The sequence below is a fragment of the Cyclopterus lumpus genome, chromosome 14, assembly GCF_009769545.1.
Source record: "Cyclopterus lumpus isolate fCycLum1 chromosome 14, fCycLum1.pri, whole genome shotgun sequence".
NCBI classification, from domain to species: Eukaryota; Metazoa; Chordata; class Actinopteri; order Perciformes; family Cyclopteridae; genus Cyclopterus; species Cyclopterus lumpus.
Genome location: NC_046979.1, coordinates 18,887,702 through 18,911,208, shown reverse-complemented (window position 1 = coordinate 18,911,208; position 23,507 = coordinate 18,887,702). Strand labels below are relative to the sequence as shown.

Sequence of the window (23,507 nt, the reverse complement as noted above, 5' to 3'; positions counted from 1 at the left end):
TGTTACAATTGAATATTCGAACCACAACTCTCCACCTGATCAAACATAGATATCTTCCACCACAATATATATATATATGTATATATATATATGTATGTATGTATATATATATATATATATATATATATATATACACACATATACATATATATATATATATACATATGTATATGTGTATGTATATATGTATATATACACACATGTATATACATATATATATATATATATATGTATACATATATATATACATACATACACACATATATATATATATATATATATATATATACATACTGTATATATACACATATATATACAGATATACATATCTATATATACACATATATATGTGTATGTATATATATATATATATATATATATATATATATATATATATATAGAAAAAGAAACTGGCATCAGAAAAAGAAACTCGCCATAATCTTCCACAAGAAATGCATCATTCCTACATTAATTAATTGACATTGGTAAAGTATTTGCCTGTTTGGCAATAGTCCAGCTGGAAGCTAATTAAAGAGCAAATGCTACTATAGGAGTAAGAAAATAAAGACTGACTAACCTCTGTCATTAGTTCAAAATAGAGTATTCGATATATGAGGGGGTTAAAATAATAATGAATTAAGGATCGGAAACTAATTTGCAAGAGCACATTGCGTGATTGATTTGTGTTCTTCGTGAAGGATATGATTGTGAATCTGAATTAGTGCGATAATTCTGTGTAAAGGTTGAAACCGAAGCTTTATCCACAAGATGGCAGCTGTGCGTCACTCAGAATGCCGGCTTCTGTAACATCCCAAAGAAGAAGAAGAAGAAGAAGAAGAAGCAGCAGCAGCAGCAGCAGAAGAAGACGACGACGACGACGACGCCGCAGAAGAAGAATAATGAGGAGAATACTAAACGGAAAATAGAGGGGACGAAGTACAGTTTTGTGAACGTTAAATTAACGCCGTTACCTCAAAATATTACCATTATACATCGCTGCATCATATTTGCTACACTATGACAGAGCCGCAGTCAGCGCTGTTACTCAGGAGACAGCTTGCAGGTAATTAAACCTCAGTGATAACTGACGCCGAGCTAGCGGCGGAGCGAACACTGCCGTTAGCCGGGATTCAAACGGTGCTGGCGGCGCAAACTGCTTTCGTGAATCTCCCCAACCACCCTCACTGTCCCGCGACAAATAAACTGCGTTGTGATTATAGCACCAGTTGTCGACGGGCACGTCCCACTCTTAACAAGTAAACGCCTCCAGTGTGTTGGGAGACCAACTTGTTTCGACGCCGCGGACTGATCTCGGTTAAAAGCCGCTGTCAAAAGTCCCAATTGGTGTCGGGCTAGCTAACGGCGGTTAGCCTAACGTTAGCCTCGAGCTGGCTCGAAGTGTTTACATTTATTTTATGCGACATAACAAGTGGCGTTTAGTATTGTTGTAGACATGGTGTTTGCTAGTTATGTGATCGACGTAGTGGTGATTGCTATATTTATGCACACGTGTTTGTTATTTTCGTTGACCGTATTTCGCTAACCATACATCATTATTTACATATTTAACTAACTACCCAACTCGCTACATCTGTATGCTAAAGGTAGCTGCTGTCACTGTTGTTAGCTTCGACACGTCAAGCTAACGAGCTAACGTTAATCTCGCAATATCTCTGACGTTATTCGCGACGTTCATAAAGCAACTCTAATATTGGCATCTTTACGAAACCCACGTTGTTTAATGTGTTTGGCTTATAGCACGTTAGAGTTACCTGTTTTTACTAAGATTGTGTTTTCCATCAGCAACCTTTCAGGGCCATAATGTAACGTTACTCCTTTGTAGTTTCCAGGTACTCTCCATAGTTGATTGATAATAGACATGGACCTGAACATTTGTGACATTTGATTGAATTGAACAAATAATGTTTAAATTGCCTTCTTATACATACCTTGATCTGTTGCAGAGGCTGTTTAATTATGGAATAAGGACAATGTCATTGACAAATACATGTTCTTTGTTTTAGATATACACTTATAGAATCTTAAGTTGTTGAAACTCATTAAGTCTGAACTAAACACAGTGGTGCAACGTAAAGTATCAGACTTGAAACACAAAGGCAGCTATTGCAAGTTGACATGCAGAAATGTCGAATTACGAACTGTTGGAATGAGACAAGGTGATGTGATCTTTGCAATGATACTTTAATGTGACGTGTTGGGTCTTGACCAATCAGCGTTAAGATGTCTACAGCGTCTTCATTGGGGGGTTAGCTTGAATGTCAGCCCGCAACATCTACTGCTGTAATGTTGCACGGTGTATCGATACTAAAAAGGTACCGCGGTACCCATACGTTTAAAAAGGATACGATACGACATGGCATCAAGTGCAGGAGACATGGCATCAAGTGTAGGAGACATGGCTTCAAGTGCAGGAGTAATGGCTTCAATTGCAGGAGCTTTTGCCGACCGTCCATGGCTTTTTGGAAAAAAGATGCCAGAAGTGCTTTGGCTACATTACAGACAGTGAAGGAAAGCCCACTGACATGCAGACAGTAAAGGAAAGCCCACTGACACGCAGACAGTAAAGGAAAGCCCACTGACATGCAGACAGTAAAGGAAAGCCCACTGACACACAGACAGTGAAGGAAAGCCCACTGACATGCAGACAGTAAAGGAAAGCCCACTGACATGCAGACAGTGAAGGAAAGCCCACTGACACACAGACAGTGAAGGAAAGCCCACTGACATGCAGACAGTAAAGGAAATCCCACTGACATGCAGACAGTAAAGGAAAGCCCACTGACATGCAGACAGTAAAGGAAAGCCCACTGACATGCAGAGAGTGAAGGAAAGCCCACTGACATACAGACAGTAAAGGAAAGCCCACTGACACGCAGACAGTAAAGGAAAGCCCACTGACATGCAGACAGTAAAGGAAAGCCCACTGACACACAGACAGTGAAGGAAAGCCCACTGACATGCAGACAGTAAAGGAAATCCCACTGACATGCAGACAGTAAAGGAAAGCCCACTGACATGCAGACAGTAAAGGAAAGCCCACTGACGTACAGACAGTAAAGGAAAGCCCACTGACATGCAGAGAGTGAAGGAAAGCCCACTGACATACAGACAGTGAAGGAAAGCCCACTGACATACAGACAGTGAAGGAAAGCCCACTGACGTACAGACAGTGAAGGAAAGCCCACTGACACGCAGACAGTGAAGGAAAGCCCACTGACATTTCATTAATATCTTGCTGTAGGCTAATACTAATATTAATGCCATTTGTTAAGTGTTGAAAAAGGTGGGCAGGAACAAGCTGGTAAAAAAGGGAACCATACAGATGTTTTATTTAATACATTATTATTATTATTATTATAGATAAATATACTAGTATCGTATTTGTGGTATTGTGGTATCTGTATCATGATATTTATGGCAGGTATCGTATCGAAGTTATAATTTTGCTATCATGACAACCAGGAGGTAGAGGCAGAAATGACTACAAGGAAAAGGTGCATGGCTAAGCAGCGCAAACGAGTCCTTGAAGGCCCCAAAAAAAATGAATGACTTGAACCATAATGAAAATGTATATTTGTTATTATTAGGGCCCGAGCACTGACGTGTTCGACGCGGCGGACCTATTGTTCTTAAAATGTTTATTATTATTATTACCGTACGTGTTTTTGCCACAATCTTTGTTCTTAATCAGATCAGTTTAGAGTGTTGGTCAGAACAATCAAAAGACCGTCGTTATAAAAGCTTGAGGTTTCATCAAACGACGTGGATGTGGTGTGGCAAAATACAGTCAACCATCATACTAGAGGCATTATGATACAAATTAATGGTTGGCTGACTTGGGCATTTGTTTTTCTGTCTAGAGCTGAACAAAAACCCAGTGGAAGGGTTCTCAGCAGGACTGATCGAGGATAATGATCTCTACAGATGGGAAGTCCTCATCATCGGTCCTCCAGATACACTGTAGTAAGTCTATCATTGTCTGTACATATAGTCAGAGAGATATGTTATTATGTTGTGTAACAACTCGTATTCCTCTTGCTTTGAAACGTGATCAAAATGCACCTATTATGTTTTTTTGTTCACAGTGAAGGTGGCGTGTTTAAAGCTCATCTGACATTTCCCAAAGACTACCCTCTCAGGCCACCTAAAATGAAATTTATCACAGATATTTGGCACCCTAATGGTAGGTACAGTTGTAGCACACTGAATGATTTTGCCTTTGTTTGTAGCAAGACCCGTACGTAGTTCCATTTTAGACATGTTTAGGAGTTTTATTACCAAGGAATATCGACACGCAATTCATGAAATAGAATGTAAACATAAAGCTAATTCATAAATTCAAGTTACCGTTGTTAAATTAAGAAACATTCAGAGCAATACTTTCCACAGCAAGTTCGGTAAGAGTCTAGCAGAGTCTAGCAGAGTCTAGCAGTTCAAACCGTTCTAACAAAACTTACAAACTAACAAAGTTCTTTTACCGCTGAGAAATGCAATTTACATAAAAATAAACTGAAATGCACCATGGTCAGTCATAACAACTGAGTAGTGTAGGGTTTATATAGATGACCTTTTAGTCACTATTCCTTCTAACATGTTAATGTGTCATTACTATAGTATGTTAACAATCAAATGTTTTGTACCATTTTTAACATAGTATAAACATAAAAGTTGAGTTTTTGCTAATGTTGATATCAAGTAGAATGATCTGAGTTTGAGTTATACTTGTATGCAGTTGTTTTTTAAGTAGTACTTTTTTTTTTGCTTTATGAATTTAATACAATTTAAGTTATGTGGGAATGGATTCAAAACAGGAATAATGTCCCGGCCAAGTCAAACACTAGATTGCTTGTTATTCATTGTTGCCAATTTATTTAACATAATCTGAGAAGCTTTGCAAAGAAAGGCCTTGAGACACCAGGGTAAATAAAGAACAAAAAGAACAAGACAAAGGTTTTTACAATTGAATCGAACATCGATGTATTTATTTTTAACTGTACATACAGTACATAACGTGAATATTTCTAAGCAAAAGCGACTTCCTTTATTTCGGGACAAGGTAGAATTTTCTGCTCTCCTCGCACTGCGAATAAAGGAATCAACCTTTTCAAAATGTACTCTATAGCGTACAACAACACAGAGGCTCCGTAGTCCGAACCAAGACAACAAACTTTATTACTCCTTCCAACCGTGACAAAGACACCGCAGACCAGATCTGCTACATCCGTTCTTACCTTTCACAATAAAAGCCTTCGACATATACACTGCCTAATTGTTTACAACGGAAGAAATCACTCGGAGCATTTAGCTAAACGGATACTCAATAAAATAGCATCCAGGAGCTTAGGCTTTACAACGGTTTACCTCAGACAGGCTGGCGGATGCCGCTCTGGGTCAATAATATCCCAGTAGATGGTCCTCTGCCTGCACAGATCTATTGTGGCACAAATTTGCATTGCTGCAAGTATGAATAGTTCTGCTGCGAAATATATTTGCTGCCGAGTATTTCTCATTTTTGTGTCTTTTAATCGTCACGCCCCTGGTGTGTAAAGGCCTGCCGACTGGGTAGGAATATGTGCACATGTGCAAAGCTGATAGAATTAATATTGATTTAAAAGTAGAGGCAAATATTTGTCATAGGCACGGTGTATATAAACAGTATCATTAATCAGGTTGGTAGCTGAATGGCTATATGAGTATTAAAAACATTAACATCATTGTACCATAAGAACAGCAGAAAGCATTTCCTGCTTCATAAATTGTATTCTGCATGTTTGTTTGTTTTTATTTCCAGTTGACAAGAATGGAGACGTCTGTATCTCCATTTTGCACGAGCCTGGGGAGGACAAGTACGGCTATGAGAAACCAGAGGAGCGCTGGCTGCCCATCCACACAGTGGAAACCATCATGATTAGTGTTATCTCTATGTTGGCGGACCCCAACGGGGACTCGCCAGCCAACGTGGATGCTGCAGTAAGTTTACTTGTTGAAAAAGAAGTTCAAATAAAAAAGGTATTTGAATACAATTACTGTACTTTTCTATTTCTTTTCCTTCTTCTTCTGCAGAAAGAGTGGCGGGAGGACAGACACGGCGCCTTCAAAAGGAAAGTTGCCCGTTGTGTACGAAAAAGCCAAGAGACTGCGTTTGAGTGATGTTCAGCAGGGATCTAGCTTCATGTTTTCAGGGCAAGTATTCTCAACTTTAACCTTTTGGTTCAAACTTCCTCAGCGGTTCTGAAGTGGCTGCCTGTTGCGTCAGGTCAATTCAAGTAAAACAGTTTGTGATGCCGTTGAACTGTAACGCATTATACAGAGAGGATGGCGCTGCTGTTCAGCCTACCTTCATCGATATAGATTGGGTGGACAAAACAATAGAAACACGTTTCTGTATAACGTAGTATAGTCAAACGACTCCAGAAACTCTCAAAACTGAACACATTCTACATCTTCAGCACCGTGAACGTAGCACTGCAATTACCGTTAAGTTTAATTACACCGTTTAAAAGTTTTTACATAATCGGCTTCCCAGTTGTAAACAGTGTTGCTTTTAGATGCACTACTGCGGCTTAACAAGGCAATCTTTGATGTTTCTGAATTGTTTCTTTTAAGTTGGGCGATATCCACTTGACTGGGTCATAACCAATACATTTAGTCACAGTGTAACTGTCCAGTCATGATGAATGGGTTTGTATCATACACTGTATATTTAGATGCACGACGCAGCTCCACTTCCTCCTGCTGCGAGAGCGTGAAGCCAAAACATCATTTGGTGCTTTTGAAGTCAATCTGAGTCTGTGCAGTGGTAATTGGGCACAACCAAAGTCCCGCCCACACCCGCCCGAACCAATCGTGAGCCGAGCACAGTGAATCGAAGCTGCTCATTATCGTGTTCCGCCCCTGTTTTATGGCATCAAATAACTAGTAAAAACTAGAACAAATATTATGAGAACATACATCAGCGCCATAAGAACTACATAATGTGCCAGGAATCGTCTTTGTGAAAAATGTATTTGACGTTTCCTTGATTATTTGATTTGGCCCCTCCGCTAACATGGAGAAGACTTTCTGACCCGTACTGCCGCCAGCCACCAAGATCCAGATGATCCATGTCATCCTACTTACTATCCAGTCTTTGGCTTGTATCGGTTGAAGTAGTTGCATCACACCGTCATCAGACCCTGTCAAACTAACTAGAAACTAATTAGAAGTAACTGAGTATCATTTACACCTTAACTTTGAATAAAACACACACATCCAGCTGGTTAAACGCGCTTCTAATCTTTTGCTTCCATTTTGATCATTTATTGAATCATATTTGCCTCCATTGTTGTCGACGCTTCCTCACAACTCTTCTGTTATTTATTGTGTGCTTCCCCACAGGTCTCCAATTGAAAATCAACATGGCACTATTTCCTGCACTCTTCCACCCTGTCGCCAGGCTTGTCCTCCTCTTTATTTTTTGGCAGGAGCAGACTGGCTGCTGTAGGCTGCAATAGAACATAACAGTGACTACCAAGGCTGACAGAAAACCACCAAGCAAGTGCCAATTTAAAAAAAAAAAAAAAAAAGCAAAACAAATACCCAGAAGATGATAAAACATTTTCCAAGTCTATGAACTGCTTCAACATTCAGGAAGATATTGTAAAGACATGTATATAGCACAGACTAAACCGGATAATATATAAGCTCCCTTTCCTCCCATCAAGACACTTAGACCAAATGAATAGCGCTGGTTCAGATAGATTTATTTTTCCATTTGCCCCCTCTCAACTCCAGCATGCATTAGTTTTCTTTAGATTATTTGAACAGGAAGTCTTAAATAGAAAGAGAATTGTGACGTTGGAGGAACGTCACCTGTGCAGAGCCGGATGGATCCAAGTGAGAGAGGACTGACGTGACCGATGAAGGGAATACCGCCATATTAGAAAGAGCACCGCTGTTCCTGCGGGTTCTTTCACACTCTGAACTCCACATCTTACGTGTACGTGACTGAATTGGTTTTCCTTTTGAAGTCTTAACATCTTGCTCCGTTGACTCAAGAAAGGCAACATACCCCTTTTATTTTTGTGCATGCTAAATTTAGTTTTTATCTTTTTTTTCAAAAGTGCCTCCTAATAAAACGCTTGGCCACATTTACCCCTGCATTGAACAAGTGTTAAAAAAAATTGTTTATTAAATTGTTTATTTAATAGCCATTACACAGGGAATCTGTATAATTTGGCTATTGGTAACAATTTGGTGTAGCAATAACTCGAGTATGAGGTGTACACATATTAATTTTTGATATCCTGATATAATTTGAAGTCCTCTCTGATATTCCATTATTTTAGCAGCCGCTCTTTTACTTGTCTGTGTTGTCCTCGGTAGGAATTGTTATGCATGCTTTATTGTACTTTTGTTTTGGTTCGTTGTTTTGCTGAATGTTTCTGGGATTTTGTTTGCGAACGAGTGTTTGTGTATACAGTATGTGTGCACATTTTGTTTTGTTGCCCGATTCCACAATCTCACGATTATTCTGCTCACTGAACTATTGCAGTTTTGCCTAATGTACAAAGACAAAATACCGATGTATATTTTTCATGTTAAGAAAACCCGTCACCTGTAGTGAGTTCTTCTAAAATATGACTTTTTTTTCAATATTTACTGGTGTGTTTAATTCAGGTGTGTTGCATGTTGGTCATGACAAAAACAACAGAACGCTTTTCATATACACACATTGTTATTGTAAAAATAGCGAATTCATTTACCTGGGTTATTCTCCCAGTACTGACAACAAAGTCTTCACTAAATATTGTAGATATTTAGACAATTAATATAACATTTCATTAGTTTATGCTTCTTTTCTCAGCAAGATCCATCTTCAAATATCATATTTTGTATAATATTCTTCACGTGAGAGGTTTATCATTGATTTAGTAAATCATATTTAGTACTCCAGAGGGGAAAGTGAGCTTCATCCACGACCACAAATCACAGCAATCCTCTTTCTACTATGCAGTACTTCGTTCAACTAAGTGTTTCTCCAGTGATTTGGGAGAATTTTGATCAGCATAGAGAACAAGAGTTTATATATATATATATATATATATATATATATATATATATATATATGTGTGTGTGTGTGTGATTTGTCATAAACTCAGTGGGCCGACTATTAACTTTACCACTTGTTGAGCTTCTGGCACAAAATGCGCTCACAGTACTCCTGCACTGCAGGAACACCTGAAGGCAACATGGGTTTGACAACCGGTCACCGATTTGAACGCGCGTCCTGGACCGTCCTGCTCTGGGCAGTGGAGACGACAATGGGACAATGGAAGAGTTGACCCCAGGACAGCTGTTTGTGTGACCTTATCGAAAGGCATTGCCATCATATTGTCAATTAAACCACGCGCGTAAATCGAGCAACGCAATACTATAACATTCCGCTCAAGTGGAGCAGTGACGGTCATGTGATAAACTAACGCGCTGTGAACGCAGCACCACTGCCCACTATCCGGCTCTCCGTCATATCGCGATAGAGAACATCAGGCCACGGAGCTAACGCGGAGCAACATGGCGGAAGGTATGAGATTGGGTTTTTTCCCTACTGTTTGGTACACTCCCTACTCCCGTACGCTGGTTGAACTGTTGGCCCGAATCAACTCGTGTCTTTCAGTGTAATAAACCGTGCGTTGACCGCGGTTGAACAGGCGAAGCGTCGCGCTGCCTGTCTCGTCGCACGAAGCCTGCCAGTGAGCAACCTCTGCCGCTAGCTCTCGGTGATGTTGCTAGCTGGATTTTATTATAGCTACAAGTTAGCCGAACCGGACAAGATGTTGTTGGGTCGGACCGCGGAGAAGAATTCTTGTTTGGGCGGATTGCTGGTCCGCTTCGTGAGAAAAAAGCACTATGTTAATTAACAGAATATGCAGCTGACGTTGGTATTACGGTTTAACGTTAGCTGGATGCCAGCGTCTTTGATTTCATCTAAACGTTACGTTACGTTGTCGTAACTAGCCTTAACGTTATAATGGCAGGAGTAAACGAGGACGTTAACGCCCCGTTACCAGATTATTTTTTTAACCGTAACGTTAGTTTGACTTCTTCTCCTGTGAAGTGGAGGGTAAATAAGACGCTTGACAGGACAGGGGGACTTGTCACCCCTGGAAGGTGTCGGCTGCACCACCTGGCAGGAGTGCTGTGGTCAAATGCACCACCTGTATTCGGACGGGACCCGAGGGGACGTCTGCCCCGTGCTGCTCCTCAAGGGAAAGCTACTTAACGCTCCCTACTAGGATCTGGAGGACAAGCACTCTCTTCTGTGGGGCTGTTACTACGATGAAGGCGTGTTTGTTTGGACATGTTCAATGATTGTTTGCGCTCACACCTAAAATGAAATGGAGATGGCCCCTTTTTCCTCTCTTCTTAAAATGCCCCACCCTCATGTCTATATTCTGTTGTGGGTAGCATAGTTTGATAGTATTCTCGTTATATTGTTCAACAGCCAGTGCCTTGGTGTATTGTCTTACAACATTGGAAATAGATGAGATCATGTTCACACTAACTGACAAAATGAAAGCGTGAATGTCATACTTGTTTTGATGAGCGTGCATTGTTTTTAAATGTTGAGTATGTACAGTTTACTGAAGGCGAACTGTCCGAGGCTGCAGGTAGAAAAGCTTTGCAGATGCATTAACGATGAATGCTGAATCCTGCAAAAAAGGAAAGTGTATTTTTGGTATGGTATAAGAATGAGTCCAGTGGCTGGTCAGTTGGTCCCAAGCTGCTGCTCCTTCACACAGCCCTTCCTGTGTTGAGCTGATTAGGTTTTTTTTCTCTCTCTGTTCCTCATGACCAGTAGCTGTGCCAGTAACGGTTTACGAGGGAGGACAAAGTAACGTGCCGTCTCAGCAGTCTTTCCTCGCTTAAACTTAACTGGTTTTAAAGGAAGGAAATGGGCCTCAGTGACACTCTATGGACCTCGAGGCAGAGGCATAAAACTGTGTTGTAACACGAAGCTCTGTGGAAAGTGTTCATTATTCAGAGGAAAAGGGGAAAGCTTTATCCAAACCAAAAAGACACTCATAGATTCTATCATCTGTTTTCAATATTCATAAATGTGCATCTTGTATGCTGAACATCTTCTGTTGAAGAAAGGTGATTTGGTAAAGTGTCACAAGAAATAGTCCAGTATTTTAAATAATGTATCAGGTCATGTTTTTCAAAGCTTTAGTAATGTAGTTGCAAATCCAGTTCCCTGTCATACTACTGGCAATGCCATCAGAATAATCTTGAAACTGGTATAAGTGTGGCTAGGTACTGTATTATCAAGCCATTGTGCTTTGAACCACCCCTTTCACTTTAAGGGGAAACGTGCTCTAAAAATGTCTAGAGAAATGCGTCTTTCTAACCTACTCTTTGCATCCCTGCATCTTGTTTTGTCCTCCTGTGTCTCTCTCCTGTACCTTTTTTATGCGTGACAGAGGAGGTGGCCAAGCTGCAGAAGCACCTGGCCCTGCTCAGGCAGGAGTATGTGAAGATGCAGCAGAAGCTGGCCGACACAGAGAGGCGCTGTGCCGTGCTCAGTGCCCAGGCCTCTGGCCAGGGCTCCGGCTCCGGCTCCGCCCCCTGCCCCACGGCTGCAGACACCTTCATTAGCCGTCTGCTGGTCATCGTGGCTGAACTCTATCTGCAGGAACAGTACAGGTGAGGATCGCGGTTGGAATGGAGGGGTGTGGGGTTTGGCTTGAGATGTTGCGGTTCTGCAAATGCTACTATGTGGTTGTGTATAGTTGTGTGATACAACCATCTGTTGCAGTTGATGGGCTTGTCACACAACGTGACGAAGCCCTGCGACTGTCGATCATGTTTTTAGGTGCCGTTGAGCGTGTGGATTAGTTTCAGCATTATTGAATGCATAGATGATTTGTGATTTTGTTTCTCAGAGGTGAATGCTTGTTTTTACAGTGATCTGAAAGTGAAAGTTGCAGGGGAGAATCTCTGTGCCCACAAGTTTGTGTTGGCTGCTCGCAGTGATGTCTGGAGTCTGGCCAACCTGGCCTCCACCTCTGAGCTGGACCTATCTGGTGAGATACCCTGGTGGCACGTCGCTGTTTTCAATGAGTAGCTTAGATCGTAATGAAAATCCAGTAAAGCAGAGATGCATCTATTGCTCGGCCACCGGTCAAAACCAGGCAGTTGTCAGCTGATCATCATATCTGACTTTCTTCTGCTCAAATTTATACACATGCTGCATGATGATTTCACGTAGCGTACACAGAAGCACAGACTGTAACGTCTCTCTCTCTCTCTCTCTCTCTCTCTCTCTCTCTCTCTCTCTCTCTCTCTCTCTCTCTCTCTCTCTCTCTCTCTCTCACTCACTCACTCACTCACTCACTCACTCACTCACTCACTCACTCACTCACTCACTCACTCACTCACTCACTCACTCACTCACTCACTCACTCACTCACTCACTCACTCACTCACTCACTCACTCACTCACTCACTCACTCACTCACTCACTCACTCACTCACTCACTCACTCACTCACTCACTCACTCACTCACTCACTCACTCACTCACTCACTCACTCACTCACTCACTCACTCACTCACTCACTCACTCACTCTCTCACTCTCTCACTCTCTCACTCTCACACACACACACACACACATGCATACAATGACGTCTCCGACACACACGCAAACATAATGTCGTCGGTGTGGAAACACTCGCTAGTTCAAAATAAGCGTTACATTTGGAGCAACTTTGAGATTTATGAGAGTGAGATCCTGTAACTTGGTGCAGTTCTGGAGAAAATGTAATTTAATAGTCAATGTTTTGTTGTGAACATACAACATAATTTTTATTTTCCATAAAAGTCACACAAATTGTTGTGTCCGGTCAGGAAGAAAATCTAAATTGGCTAAAATCGTATTGTCAGGTCAGACTTTAAAATAGTTTGAAATCCGTGTCAGCCAAGAAAACTTGATCGGTGCATCTCCAAAAATCCAGTTGCTATCCTGTCAGTCAACATACTTGTGGGTTAATAGATGATGACCGAATATTTATTTTACACAGGAGTGGGTCATGCAGACTGTCAAAGTCCAGTATGGGACAGATCTCTTGCCTATTTCCTAGTAAGATACTCAGTTCAGGTTTAATTCATATAAATGTGAGCAAATGACTGAGAAAATGAAAAACATGTATATTTTTTTTTTTGTAGAGGGCTTTTTTTAACTGCTTATTTGTCCAGAATGATTACGATTCTAGAGATCCTGAAAAATATAATATTTTCGCCTGTCTAAATCAGGTTTGCAATAGATTACTGTGTACATTTCTGACGTGGTGACATGATGGGTTTCCAGATTGCAAACCTGAGGTTGCCATGGCAATGCTGCGCTGGGCATACACGGATGAGTTGGAACTCACAGAAGAGGACGCCTTTCTTATTGACTTGATGAAGCTGGCCAACCGCTTCCAGCTCCAGCTGCTCAGAGAGAGGTCTGCACAAGTCATATGTACAGACTTTTAATTTGCAGGCCACGGTTACATTTCAAGTGGCTCTAGTGGCAGCGTTACTGTTGCATGACATTTCATAGACATGCGTCTTTAACGGCCGCCAACTAACACAGGTGTGAGAAAGGTGTGATGTCCTCGGTGAACGTCAGGAATTGCATTCGCTTCTACCAAACAGCTGAGGAGCTAAACGCCGCCACCCTGATGAACTACTGTGGGGAGATCATAGCCAGCCACTGGGTGAGTGTTTGTATGAAGCAACAACTCTGACCGAGGGGCAGTGCGCTCATGTTGGCATACATGGATGTATTGATGTTGTTGTCATGCGCTGAAGAGAGCTGATGGATACAAAACATGTACATTTGCTATCAGCTATAAGCTGTCTGTATTATGTAATCATCAGTCTTGAATAAAAATCTATTTTTTAATTTTCTTCATAAATATGCCATGTCTGAATCACGTTTCCCTGTGGGTTGAGCTCCTCACCCTTTTTGAGAGATCAGTGTCATGTTGCCTCACCAGGGTGAGCCATCTCATCATTTACAATACAATAAATCCAGAGAGGCCACAGCTCGGCAGTTGTCAAGGTTATCTTTACGACTTTATGGCTTAGAAAATGGCTGTCAACTGTCACCAGCCAGTCTCAAGCTCTGATAGCTGCAGTTTACAGAAGCAAGGAATATGCTTCATCTTATTGTTTTTAGGGAAACGGGTGACACTTGTTTGCTTTTCCAATCAGGGGCCAGTTGCGATGTTTTGACACCATGTTGTGTGTCATTGCTTATGTTCTATCAGGACGACCTGAGGAAAGAAGACTTCAGCACCATGAGCGCCCAACTACTGTACAAGATGATCAAGTCCAAAACAGAGTATCCTCTCCACAAAGCCATCAAAGTGGAGCGAGAAGATGTGGTCTTTCTCTATCTCATCGAGATGGACTCGCAGGTCAGCCTTCCCCCCCCCCCCCCCCCCCCCCCCCCCGCGTAACCAGCATGGCAGAATACAGGTTTCCCCATCGCACTATTAACCGCTTTTATGTTTGGCTTTTGGTGTTTTCAGCTTCCTGGCAAGCTGAATGAATTGGACAACAACGGCGACCTGGCGCTCGACCTGGCGCTCGCTCGTAAATTGGAGAGTATTGCCACAACCCTGGTGAACAACAAAGCAGATGTGGACATGGTGGACCAGAGTGGCTGGAGCCTCCTGCACAAGGCCATCCAAAGAGGTGTGTCATTACTGTTACCACACTTGTTTTGGCATCCTTGTGTCTTTCTGGAGAGAAGTGGTGTCCAAAACAAACGTTTGGCTTCCAAGGCGGTCACTTATAAGTATATGTCCATAAACACTCATTTCAAGTCTTTTTCTAACAGTGTGAACAGAAGAGGTTGAAGTTGCTACATGAAAGCAGAAATTCGTCCTTTATTCCTCTTCCTCTTTATTCCTCTTCCTCCAGGGGATGAATTTGCGTCCATCTTCCTGATTCGCCACTCGGCTCAGGTGAACGCAGCCACTGTGGGGGCGGTGGAAACCCCACTTCACCTGGTCTGTTCCTTCAGCCCCAAGAAGCACTCTGAGGAGGTGATGAGCGGCATGGCGCGCATCGCGGAGGCCCTGCTCAAGACCGGCGCCAACCCCAACATGCAGAACAGCAAGGGCAGGTCGGTGTTCTGGACATAATGGGAATGCAACGATGGCCGCCGACTGTGCAAAGTACGATGGCGCTTCAGCTCTCTCTTTTGTCCATTTTAGAACTCCGCTGCATGAAGCTGTGGCATCGGGGAATGAGCCAGTGTTCAACCAGCTACTGCAGTGCAAACAGTGAGTTACATGCTGCCTTCAGATGGAATGCGTTTCTGTGCCATGGGACGTCAACATGCGGCATGCTCGGTGTTCAAGTGGTTAATCTCACAAGACCACCATAGCTCGCTAACGGACCTAAAGGAATCCCAGACTCGATTGCTTTTTATTTCCTCTTCCATGCTGAAGAATAAGAAAAGGAGACAATGAATGTAACAAACATGACGACTAATTAATTTATGAGAGTTGAAGTGGCAAAAACCTCATGAATGCAACCACGTTTGAAGGCACCAATATTTACGACCATGTGACCCTGGTCATCATTTAACTCATCAGGCTAACCCTGCGTGTAACGTGGTGTAATCTGCCCCCGTCGTTAGGCTCGACCTGGAACTCAAGGACCACGAGGGCAGCACAGCTCTGTGGCTGGCCCTGCAGTACATCACCGTGGCTTCGGACCCCTCGGTAAACCCGTTTGAGGACGACGCACCGGTCGTGAACGGCACCTCGTTTGACGAGAATAGCTTCGCGGCCCAGCTTATCCAGAGAGGAAGCAATCCTGATGCACCTGACACCGCCACAGGTGCTGCTTAGTAACCTCCCGTTACAGCAATCTCTAAGAATGCAATGATGCGTTTTAATGTCTTTTTAAAACCATTTCCAACTTCATCTCCTTTTTTTGTTGTTTTATCCCTTAAAGAAAACTGTCTCATGCAGAGAGCAGCTCGGGCAGGCAATGAGGCAGCAGCACTTTTTCTTGCCACACATGGAGCAAAGGTCAACCATGTCAACAAATGGGTGCGTATGAACATGAGGCCACACAACAGACAGATGCTTACATAGGTTTGATGAATCAGACGGGTGCATGGAGTTTAACAGATATCATTTCTTACCAATTTTTTTTCAATACAGTGTCCCTTGGCCAAACAGTGTAATTGATCGTAGGTCAAAACTTAGGGCAAAATTGAATCCTTTACAACGGCTTTGTTCTTGGCCTCCATTTTATTCATGAGTTAAAAAAGAAAGTATAATTGAAATTTAAAGTGTTATAGAGATCTCATATTTCATATTCTACATCAGAGCGGCGGCACAAGTTGAATGATGTTTAACTTGCATGTAACTGCAGTCATTAATGTGGACCTGAGTCTTTCTTAAATTTGCATCTGCAGACCATAAAAAGTAACTTATTCATAAATCACAGGATCTAGATGAAATTATTCACTAATAGAGACATTATGGATCCTTTTTGCCTTGTATTAGGGTGAGAGCCCGCTTCACACCGCGTGCCGCAGTGGCCTGGCGAGCCTGACGGCAGAGCTGCTCCAGCAAGGGGCCAACCCCAACCTGCAGACCCAGAAGGCTCTGCCTGATGACACCGTGGGTGTGGCTACGCAGACCCCCCTCCACATGGCCATCGCCCACAACCACCCGGACGTGGTGTCTGTCATCCTCGAGCAAAAAGGTCAGCATGTACACATTTGAATGTTCGGGGATTTCACTCACGGCATATGCTATCACTAATGTTCCTCAACGTCTGAAAACCACCCACTTATCGGTCCCTCCATGGTTCTATTGCAGCCAATGCACTTCACGCCACCAACAACTTCCAGATCATTCCAGACTTCAGTCTCAAAGACTCCATGGACCAGACCGTGCTGGGCTTGGCCCTCTGGACAGGTACACAACACTACACCACAGCGGGGAGATGTAATACAGTGTGCTTAACCTTGTTACAAGACCGTGTGTTTGATGGAGAGATTTATTACATGTCCAATCTGTCCCTGTCAGGTATGCACAACATAGCGGCTCAGCTGCTGGGTTCAGGGGCTTCTATTAATGACACTATGTCCAATGGACAAACCCTGCTTCACATGGCTATCCAAAGACAGGACAGCAAGAGTGCCCTCTTCCTTCTGGAGCATCAGGCCGACATCAGTGTTAGGTAATGCCCACCTTACGTTGCCGGTGTAAAGTATTTATGCAGTGTCATTTTATGCATTTGCCAGGAGTGCGATAAAAGGAAATGAATAGGGAGAAATATAAAAATGTGATTTAAAGGGATAGTTCCGATTTAAAAAAAAAAAAAAAAAAATTTTAAGTGGGGTTGTAGGAGTTACTTTTCAATAGTCGTTGCATTGCCTACTTTAGATGGCGGTCAGCTCGCCACCAGTTTTATAGGTGGCTGAAATACGTTTTGCTGCTGCAGTACATTGCCGTCTGTGCTGGTTCTCCTGTCAGTTTCTATAAACTTGGGGTGTTTCCCCGGCCAGACTTTAACTAGAATAAGGGGAGAGTTAGAAAACGTTCCAGTCTTCTTTTTCTTATGTCTTTTATATCTATTTTTCCCCACTACCAGGACCCAGGAGGGACAAACAGCGCTACAGTTGGCCATCAGTAACCAGCTGCCACTGGTGGTGGATGCCATTTGCACAAGAGGAGCAGATATGTCTGTGGTGGATGACAAAGGGGACCCTCCGTTGTGGCTGGCTCTGGAGAATGGCCTGGAAGATATTGCATCCACGCTGGTGAGACAAATGCTGATGCAACCAATTTAGAGATGATGGTACCCTCCTAGTTCCTCTTTGGTACACTGGCAGTTATTTAGCTTTTATTCAGGATTTAAAAAAATCTCAGATCGCATATATAATTATTTTTTTTTACTGTTTATTTATAGAATTGAAACGGTAGTGATGTCCATGTTACATGATGCAGTATCTTGCACACACTAATATCAGCCTTGTCCGAGACACGTGAAGTGAACAAGGTCTTCAAACAGGGAAAAAAAGAACATTTCTATAAACCCCTGATGTTCACAAAGCCTTTTACAAGCCTGTATTCACACCTGTAACACTTCGCCTGCATCAACGCCCTGTGACCGGCTGCACATGTGTTTCATACAGTCTTGTTTGTTTCACCTAGGTCCGCCATGGCTGTGACGCGACGTCCTGGAGCACGGGGCCCTCTGGCTGCCAGCAGACCCTCCTGCACAGAGCTGTTGATGAAAATAATGAGGTCACTGCGTGCTTCCTCGTCCGCAGGTCTGCCAATGTCTTTACCGTTAATGTCCGGGGACACCTAATCCAAATGAATGCACATATTTACTTATAATATAATCATAATGCGCCAAAAAGTCAGTTATTAAACTTGGTGTTATTGAGATGGCTGGAGCTAGCCATCTTAACTTACTATCTGTGTGTGTGTGTGTGTGTGTGTGTGTGTGTGTGTGTGTGTGTGTGTGTAGTGGTTGTGACGTGAACAGCACCAGACAGCCAGGCCCGAACGGGGAAGGAGATGAAGAGGCCCGAGATGGACAAACGCCCCTCCACCTTGCAAGCAGCTGGGGACTGGAGGAGGTGGTGCAGTGCCTTCTAGAGTTTGGAGCTAATGTTAATGCACAGGTCAGTCCTGTCTGATAACACTTTATATATTTTCTAATGAGAGATTACAATATGTGTCAAAAAAGAAAGAAACATGCTCTTCTTCCAAGCGTTTAATCCGGTGTCTGTCCTTTTGTCTGTCAGGATGCAGAGGGCAGGGCTCCCATCCACCCTGCCATTAGCAGCCAGCACAACGTCATCATACAGCTCCTCATTTCCCATCCAGACATTCGTCTCAACATCCGCGACCGTCAAGGAATGACCCCCTTCGCCTGTGCTATGACGAACAAGAACAATAAGGCGGCCGAGGCCATCCTCAAGAGGGAGCCTGGTGCTGCTGAGCAGGTGGCGTTCACACAGATGCACCCGTTCGTCTCACTGTGTCACTCATAAGGAGTTAAAGTATTAATCGCAAACTTTTGTTTCCATCCAGGTGGACAACAAAGGACGGAACTTTCTCCATGTGGCTGTGCAAAATGCAGACATCGAAAGTGTCCTGTTCCTCATCAGTGTCCAAGCCAATGTCAACTCCCGGGTTCAGGATGCAGCCAAACTCACCCCTCTCCACCTGGCTGTACAGGCTGGATCTGAGATCATTGTTCGCAACCTGGTAGGAACCTCTGCATTTACTATTCAGGCCAAGTTAAGTGCTATTGAAAGAGTGGTGCAGATGATATAGTTTTTTTTTTAAAATGTTTCTGCTTCCTTGCAGCTGCTTGCCGGAGCCAAAGTAAACGAGCTGACCAAACACAGACAGACTGCATTACATTTGGCTGCCCAGCAGGACCTGGCCACCATTTGTTCCGTGTTGCTGGAGAATGGAGTCGACTTTGCTGCCGAGGATGAGAATGGCAGTAATGGTACCTTACATTCTTCATTTATTATGCTTCATTGCGTTCAGCTTGAAGAATTCCAGGGAATGTTCCCCTCGTCTCTGTTGTGCAGTTGATTATTCCTTATTATCATACCTCTCCAGCATTCAAACAATCACGACCAATAAAATTGTAATCTTTTGTCTCCCCAGCTTTGCATCTGGCTGTGATGCAGGGCCGCCTTAACAATGTCAGAACCCTTCTCACAGAGTCCAACATTGATGCCGAGGCCTTCAATCTCAGGTACAGATGTTTCCTTGAGATTCAACTTTTAGGTCTTCACAAAGGATGCATTCACACCAAATCCGGCATTGAAGCGATTAGTGGTGTGGGAGTGTCACTTAAAGGCCAATTTGTGGGTCCTACAAGGGATTGTCTCGTTCGTAGCTAACCAGGATAAAAGTCCCATCAAAACGGTGGATTTTAAACTGGTGCACAAGGCAAAGTTGAGTTACTACATGTGACGCGCAACGTTGCACTTCAATGTGTTTTGGTCAGCCATGCTGAACGTCTTCCCAATGAAGCCGGATCGCAGGTCACGTGATCGGCCACCACAGCGTGACGCCGGCTTGTGTTTATCCAAAAGTTGACCCTGTGTCAACTTTCCGCCACAGGTCGCCGCATTATTTATGTCCTGTACAGACTTTATATTAACAATGTAGAAAGTTTGAGCTTTTTAAACATTGCAGATTAAGCGTCTGTATACTACAAAGCCAACATTTCCTTTTCACCTTGTCGTTTCTGCTTAGGGGTCAGTCACCAATGCATGTACTTGGCCACTATGGGAAAGATAACGCCGCCGCCATTTTTGAGCTGTTCTTGGAGTGTATGCCTGAATACCCTCTGGACAAACCCGATAATGAAGGCAACACAGGTACTGGAGTTGGCTAAATTACTACTGTGGTTAACAGTGCACAAGTATCCTCCTGCTACCCGCCTTACACTTGTAATAGTCTGACGAAGACCTGTATTTCATTTCAGTTCTGCTCCTGGCCTACATGAAAGGAAATGCTAACCTGTGCCGTGCCATAGTGAGGGCCGGGGCTCGACTGGGCATCAATAACAACCAGGGAATCAACATTTTCAACTACCAGGTTGCAACCAAACAGTTGCTCTTCCGCCTTCTAGGTAAGTTTTCACTCCTTCATCGGTCCGGCTTTCACCATGTATTAAAAGTGATGCGTTCTGATGTACAATGTATTTAACCCCCATGATGAGATGGTTTCTTCCCTCATTGGTTTAGATATGCTGTCCAAAGAGCCTCCCTGGTGCGACGGGTCCAACTGCTATGAATGTCTTGCCAAGTTTGGTGTGACAACACGGAAACATCACTGGTTAGTAGTATGTTTTTTTTTTTTATAGATGTGCAATAAATAATACTTTTTACATGTGTCAAAATGTCTAATTAATCCCTTGTCTCCTTGACTCCAGCCGTCACTGTGGGCGCCTGTTGTGCCACAAGTGCTCTATAAAGGAGATCCCCATCATCAAGTTTGACTTGAACAAGCCGGTGAGGGTGTGCGACATCTGCTTCGACGTACTAACTCTGGGTGGGGTGTCGTAATGCAGTGGCCTGGATACCCTCCACCCTCGTGACACTGGCCATGTCCGGCCCAACTCAGCACAGTTTTTCAGGCACACCAGGCCGCGGGACATCAGTAGCAGGACATGCATACAAGAGACTCCCGGACAGTTATGGGCCGTCACCTTTATACTATTCCAGTCTATGGAAAACTATTAATGTTCTAGAGAGGGACGTTTCCGAGTGAAAGTGATCAAAGTATCTTGAAGTGGATATAAGCAGCTGATTGTTAATCAGTTTCCCCAAGCCCAATGATGTTTGTAATGATTAGCTCTTATTATGACAACCAGGACTTTGAACTCAATGATGAACGTTTAAATCAAGCCACCGTTTGAAGGGTCTTTCTTTCTTTTCTTTCCTGTTCTCCGTTGGGTTATTTCACCATCTGCAGCCTTTTATGCTCTGTGACCTTCCCAAAGACAAATATTCAATGCTACAAAAGGATTATCTAGATTTACACGAGAGCTTAACCTGCTGTCGGCCAAGAGCAGAGTAAAGGTATAAAATGCCCCTAGATCACCAAATCTCCAAGGAATTTATCTATCAACATGGTCTCTGGAATATTTCGCGTTTCACTCTTCTGCCACCCCAATTATGCGTTGACAGGCGAGATGGATTTAAAGGGAAAGCTCGTTATTTAAATTACATCTAATCTTGTAAGATCCATTTTGATTCAAAATTGTAACATTGGTATTGTTTTAAGTGTTAAAACTGAACAATGGCACAACTGGACAAGGATGACGTTCCTCATGAAATACATAGTTCATCAGCCAAATTAAATGAAATGCTTACTTTTTAACATGGCAAGCAGATTTTATCACACGAGGACTTGGATGTGGTCCAAAAGACTTGAGTTCTCTCAACAATCCCCCTGAGTTACAGACATTATGTATTAAGCCTATTATGCCTCTGCATGTCATTTAATTTGTAGCCTTTACGTCATAATCATGAACCTTTTTCAAAATCAGCCACAAAATGATTACATTCCATATTTGTATCTGCCGCGAGCACGAGTTCCTCGGAGGAAGTCGTGGTCGTAGTCCCCACAATGTTGCCTCAAGTCGAGTTGGTGTCTTGACCACCACATTGAGCGCTTCTTGATTTCTAAGGCTAACAGGTGCACTTTATCAAGATCACATGGCATTTCTGATCATCGGGGAGAATGTGGAGTCGAGGGGACGGCCACGTAGTGGGGCCTCTAAGTATTGTTAAATTGTACAGATAAATGTGTGATATTTTTGACCACTACAACTGTTTTGTACTTAAATGCAGTTTGTGCTTGTCATTGTGACAAACCTAAATCTTGCCTCTGTTAATCTTTTATGCACATTGTTTAATCTTTTATGCACATTATATTGTATCTGTATGCTCAGATATCTAGCCTGTCTCTTCCTGGTGTATCCTTTTAGAGAAAGGGGGGACAACTTTACATAAAGGTCATCAAAAACCAATGCTTTTCTTCTTCTTCTTTTCCGCTTTTAATAAGTTCCTGAGTATCGTGCTGCTGAAAAGCAAGCCGAGTAGGTCCATTTCAAAAGAGTAGTATTTCAAAATTAACAATGAAAATTAAACGACACTCTGTGTCCTTTATCGAAAAAACCTAGTTTGATTATATATATTTTTTTTCAAGTTTGTTGATGTCTATTATATATTTGTATCCCACGTGTCTTTCACTATAACGGAAGAAAGAGCTACAAATTACATTTTAAAATCAAAATTATTTTTATTCAATAATGGAGATGGACGACGAGGCAGTCTCCTGACCGAGGTACGAGGAACGCCTCATACCGCAATGCCTTCTGCAAAAGAAAATCTAACCCGTCTAAAGATGTACCCGTCTCACGAGAACGGCGAGGCAGTCTCTGGGGCGAGGGACGAGGACCACCTCATCCCTCGCCCCGGAGACTGCCTCGTCTCCCGGGGCGAGGGATCATACTGGCTGTCCATCACCGTTTTGTGCTTTGTCGAGCTACTTTAAAATCAAAACATCGGTCTGCAGAAGTTGTGCCATTTTAAAGAAAGAGTATATCAAGATATATGAGATTAATATTGATGAAACCCCTATAAAACATATGATTCCAAACTTGGATCGAAATAATTAAAATACAGTGGTGGCGACATAAAATAAATATACATATTTTGGGATCCACATCCCCCTTCACACACTCCCTCAAGCACACACACGGACACATAAAACGATATTGGGAAAGTGCACATTGTTCCTGCCAAAATAATCTGAAACCTTTGTTTCTCTTTTGCAATGTGATGGCATTAAAATAATGCTGTCAAGTTTGAAAGATCAATCAAGTTTTTATCGACAAAGTTCATATCCATGTACACATTAACACAAGTAATATT

General features: G+C 42.7%; 2 protein-coding genes across 2 annotated transcripts; both read left to right on the top strand.

The window, feature by feature from the left end:
* Positions 1-723: 723 nt before the first annotated feature.
* On the top strand, positions 724-7,605 carry ube2g1a (ubiquitin-conjugating enzyme E2G 1a (UBC7 homolog, yeast)). The gene is made up of 6 exons (XM_034550739.1): positions 724-1,063; positions 3,882-3,984; positions 4,107-4,204; positions 5,813-5,991; positions 6,085-6,204; positions 7,399-7,605. Exons 1-5 carry the CDS (start codon positions 1,018-1,020, stop codon positions 6,169-6,171), a joined length of 513 nt encoding a protein of 170 aa, XP_034406630.1. The 5' UTR covers positions 724-1,017; the 3' UTR covers positions 6,172-6,204; positions 7,399-7,605.
* A 1,767-nt stretch (positions 7,606-9,372) lies between these two features.
* Positions 9,373-22,600, top strand: ankfy1 (ankyrin repeat and FYVE domain containing 1). Its single transcript, XM_034549949.1, has 25 exons — positions 9,373-9,583; positions 11,484-11,706; positions 11,968-12,086; positions 13,371-13,506; positions 13,638-13,761; positions 14,317-14,466; positions 14,581-14,746; positions 14,975-15,179; positions 15,271-15,339; positions 15,699-15,901; positions 16,019-16,116; positions 16,579-16,780; positions 16,897-16,995; positions 17,107-17,260; positions 17,675-17,843; positions 18,238-18,356; positions 18,560-18,716; positions 18,840-19,040; positions 19,129-19,305; positions 19,408-19,555; positions 19,720-19,810; positions 20,317-20,441; positions 20,549-20,695; positions 20,811-20,901; positions 20,999-22,600. Exons 1-25 carry the CDS (start codon positions 9,574-9,576, stop codon positions 21,129-21,131), a joined length of 3,516 nt encoding a protein of 1,171 aa, XP_034405840.1. The 5' UTR covers positions 9,373-9,573; the 3' UTR covers positions 21,132-22,600.
* Positions 22,601-23,507: the final 907 nt, after the last annotated feature.

Excerpts from the sequence above, each read along its gene's own strand:
- ube2g1a (XM_034550739.1), top strand. The coding sequence starts at position 1,018 with ATGACAGAGCCGCAGTCAGCGCTGTTACTCAGGAGACAGCTTGCAG. Across the intron at positions 3,985-4,106 it reads GGTCCTCCAGATACACTGTA|TGAAGGTGGCGTGTTTAAAG; the intron begins GTAAGTCTATCA and ends TTTTGTTCACAG. Across the intron at positions 4,205-5,812 it reads AGATATTTGGCACCCTAATG|TTGACAAGAATGGAGACGTC; the intron begins GTAGGTACAGTT and ends TTTTATTTCCAG.
- ankfy1 (XM_034549949.1), top strand. Across the intron at positions 12,087-13,370 it reads CTCTGAGCTGGACCTATCTG|ATTGCAAACCTGAGGTTGCC; the intron begins GTGAGATACCCT and ends ATGGGTTTCCAG. Across the intron at positions 18,357-18,559 it reads GCGTGCTTCCTCGTCCGCAG|TGGTTGTGACGTGAACAGCA; the intron begins GTCTGCCAATGT and ends GTGTGTGTGTAG.